Source organism: Triticum aestivum, chromosome 7D (genome assembly GCF_018294505.1).
Source record: "Triticum aestivum cultivar Chinese Spring chromosome 7D, IWGSC CS RefSeq v2.1, whole genome shotgun sequence".
NCBI lineage: Eukaryota > Viridiplantae > Streptophyta > Magnoliopsida > Poales > Poaceae > Triticum > Triticum aestivum.
Genome location: NC_057814.1, coordinates 68,219,536 through 68,223,094, shown reverse-complemented (window position 1 = coordinate 68,223,094; position 3,559 = coordinate 68,219,536). Strand labels below are relative to the sequence as shown.

General features: G+C 55.1%; 1 protein-coding gene across 1 annotated transcript; it reads left to right on the top strand.

The window, feature by feature from the left end:
* Window positions 1–201: 201 nt before the first annotated feature.
* Window positions 202–1,993, top strand: LOC123163687 (uncharacterized). Its single transcript, XM_044581046.1, has 3 exons — window positions 202–756; window positions 933–1,209; window positions 1,850–1,993. Exons 1-3 carry the CDS (start codon window positions 256–258, stop codon window positions 1,888–1,890), a joined length of 819 nt encoding a protein of 272 aa, XP_044436981.1. The 5' UTR covers window positions 202–255; the 3' UTR covers window positions 1,891–1,993.
* Window positions 1,994–3,559: the final 1,566 nt, after the last annotated feature.

Below are 3,559 nucleotides of genomic sequence, written 5' to 3'. Positions count from 1 at the left end.
AATGGGTCATACTTGTTTTTCTAGACAATTCTTTTTTAGTTGGTTTTCTAGACAAAAATGGGTCATAGTTGATGTACTGTAGCATCGGTCCAAGACACTGGGCCGGCCCACTCCACGCTAGCGTCGTCCCGGCCTGAGCTGAGCGGCCGCTTGAAATACTCTGTCTTGGCGCCTGAACCAACAGCTTTCCCTTCTCCTTGCCGGAGCGCCAAGAAACCAAGAACCGCCTCTGCTCTCCAGCGGCGCCCACGGAAGATGGAGCAGTTTCAGGACGGCCACCACGTGCGGCTGCGGAGCCGCGAGCGCGGCATGTACCTACACGCCGACGAGGACGGGCATGGCGTCTCCCTCCACCACCGCCGGGCGTCGATGAACGCGGCTTGGGTGGTGCACTTGTACCACGGCCACGCGGAGTACGTGCTCCTCCACAGCTCCGCCTACGGTCGCTACCTCGCCGCCACGGAAGCGCCGGCGCCGCTAGGCCACCGCGGGCTGCGCGTCGAGCTGCGCGACTACGCACAGCCGGAGGTGCAGGCCATCATGTGGAAGGCCGACGGGGCCGACTCTGGGAACGACGTCCTGCTCTGGCAGTTCACCGGCCGCTGCCTCCGCGCCAACGGGAGGTACCTCAGCTGGAACAATGGCGTCAGCGCCGAGGACATCGAGGACACCTACATCGTCAGCACGATGATGCACTGGGTAGTGGAGCCCATCCCCGCCATGGAGGACATGCCCCCCCTTCCACGTCCGACTGGGGTGAGTCCGCCATGCCCGCTTCTTGATTCTCCCCGAATTTGCGCGAATTGGGTGGACATGCGTCGGAATTTGACCGCAAAGATTGCGAGCAATTCTTTGGCTCTGTTCTTGCCAGATTTGCGCTTCTTGGTTACCACTCCTGTTTCTTTGGTTGATTCTTTGCGACTCAACTGCAGCTTCTCTTCCCCGGAATACTCACCGCCCTGTTGCCGTCGCGGCTGATCGTGTACGTGCGGGCGGGGGCCGACGGGACCCGCATGAACCACGGCGCGTTGGTGTTCAGGGGCAGGTCCGTGGTCCGCCTTAGGAAGAAGCTGATGCGCCGGCTGGACGTCTCCGACCTCGTCATGTGCGTCGAAGCGGGTACTTTCGGGCGGCCTACCCCACTCGTCGTCGACCTGCCCCGCAGCGTCCGGGACCTCCACATCGTCGTCTTCGCGGCCGGGACGCCAGGTGAGAGGCCCTTCATGTCCCCAACTTCCTAGTAATCTCCTTTTGCATTGCCGTTATCTTTTGGGTTACATGGAAAACAGTGTACTGAAATTGTTACAGTTTACTGAAACTGCTGCTAATCTGCTTCAGTTGGACTTGACAATTGTTTGAATTGTTGTCTTTTCATTGTGACCGTTGGATTAATCTGCCTGTGTAATCTGAAGCTTATTTGGTTGTTACATATTACACTCTTGGAACTTGAAAACCCAAATTAGTTTAGCTTCACATAGAAGATACTGATTTCTATATGTAATTCAGAAAGAAAAAAAAATCAGGTCGTATCCCACAACACTACATGGAAAATAGTTTCTGCAATTGCCTTCTTGATTTCGAAACTAGTAGTCTGAAAAACAGTTTGCTGAAACTTTGGGTGAAACAAGTACTCTGAACTGCTGTAGGATTTCTTCAATTTAATAATACGTAGATTGCCAGTGGAAGACTTAGCAAACTGAAACCCCAAATCAACTACGTAGATTTTTCTAGGCATTCCATTGTTTCGAGTTTTTGTACCTCAGCTTTCTTCTTGATCTTTTCATCATACTGTTAGCAGTACCTGTGACATGATGTATGTCTAACTGCTTCGATATTTCTGATAATTCAGCCCACGCGGAGGTGCGGTACCCAGATGTCGATGCAGTGTAGAGAAAGACCAGAGCAGGACTCCTGACCGTTGCTTCACAGTTCTCATGTTCAGAGTGTCGCCGTCTCAAAACTTTTTGCAGTGAGATAGGGGTTCGGCAAAACCTGGAAGTTGTTGTGTTTCTGCTAGCTGACAATGTAGGAAACCTATTTGCTGTTCTCAAATTCAGATATATACTGCTTGGTCTCGCTGACAATGTAGGAAACCTATTTGCTGTTCTCAAATTCAGATATATACTGGCGTTCGGCGCGGGATCCGGCGGTGGGCTGCGAAGGTGGAGCTCCTCTGCTCTGGTGCTGGACGGGCGGCGAGGCGAGGCTGGTGGCGATGCGTTGAGCTGCGGGCTGGGCGCGCGGTGGCCGCGCGGGATGCGGGCTGGGCCGGGCGAGCCCCAGCTGGATCTGCAGAGTGCCTACCGCGGGGCGGGGTCGTGGTCAGCGCTGCGGCGGAGGAGAGGGGTCAGGCGGGAGCGAGCTGTTCGGCGGCGCATGGGCTCTTCATGCGCGTCGCCGGCCGTCGGCTCCATGAGCTCCAGAGGGCGGTGTGAGGCAGATCGGGCGCAAGGGGCTGGCGGTTATCCGGCGCGGACCAGCGGCAGCGATGGAGACCTGGGCCCCGGCGTCCGGATCTGGTGGCTGCGGCGGACGTTGGGCGCGTGGGGCCAGCGGCCGTCGGGCGTGTGTCTGCGGTGGTGGCCTGGCTCGGGTTGGTGGTTGGAGGTGCAACGTCGGGTGAAGACCTTGCTGCCAGTCTTTGGGCTGGGGCAGGCGACGGCGACGCCTGCGGGCGCCGCTTCCCTCTTGAAGGCGTCGCTGAGGCATTTCTGCTCGCTCCACCACGCAAGGCTGCTCGGGGGAAACCCTTGATCCCATGGGATCGGACGATGAAGGCGATGTGTGTCGCGCCTCTTGGGGCATCGTTTCAGGAGCTCCTTACCGGCCAGGGGAATCAGTGATAGATGGGGGATGTTGTTCGTGCTGCTTGGTCGTGTCCGGCGATGAGGGAGGTTTTGACTTCTGTGGCAACGATGACGGTGGTGAGCATTGTCGGAGGCGTGGCTTTGGTCATAGTAGTCGGCTCTTCTCCGGCGTGTCCGTGAGATTACACTGTTTGTTGCTGTGAAGTCGAAGCTGCGGTGCGGGGCTCTGGTAGCGTACGATGACGAGCGACATGTGGTCCGTTCGGCGATCTCCTGTGACGCCAACCTTGTTTTGTTCTCCGTAGTTTCTCCGCCGGAGTCGGAGCTACGTTGTCTTGCGGTGGGCGGATGGCATTCCGTCTTGTAAGTGTAGTGTTGTTCTGCAGCTAATAGGGCTGCCTTTTCTTTTTTCCTTTGATCTTCGGATCCTCCTCATGTTGTTTCTTCCGTTGCTTTCTGCTAAATCTAATTGAAGCCAGCAATTTGCTGGATCTTTCAAAAAAAATAAAAAAAATTCAGATATATACTGCTTGGTCCGTTCTCTTGACAATGTATGAAACCTATTTTGTGTTGGTCTCGCTGTTCTAAAATTCAGAAAAAGCTTGAACAATGATGCTCGTAATATTTGTGCTGCTATTCTGTTTCCAGCTGCTCCACCGACTGCCGAGGCGGTAATAGTTTTGCGGTGAATGGAGTAATTGAGTTCCGATGTGCCGCTTAAAGCTTCAGTCCTATAGCAAAGAATGAATTTG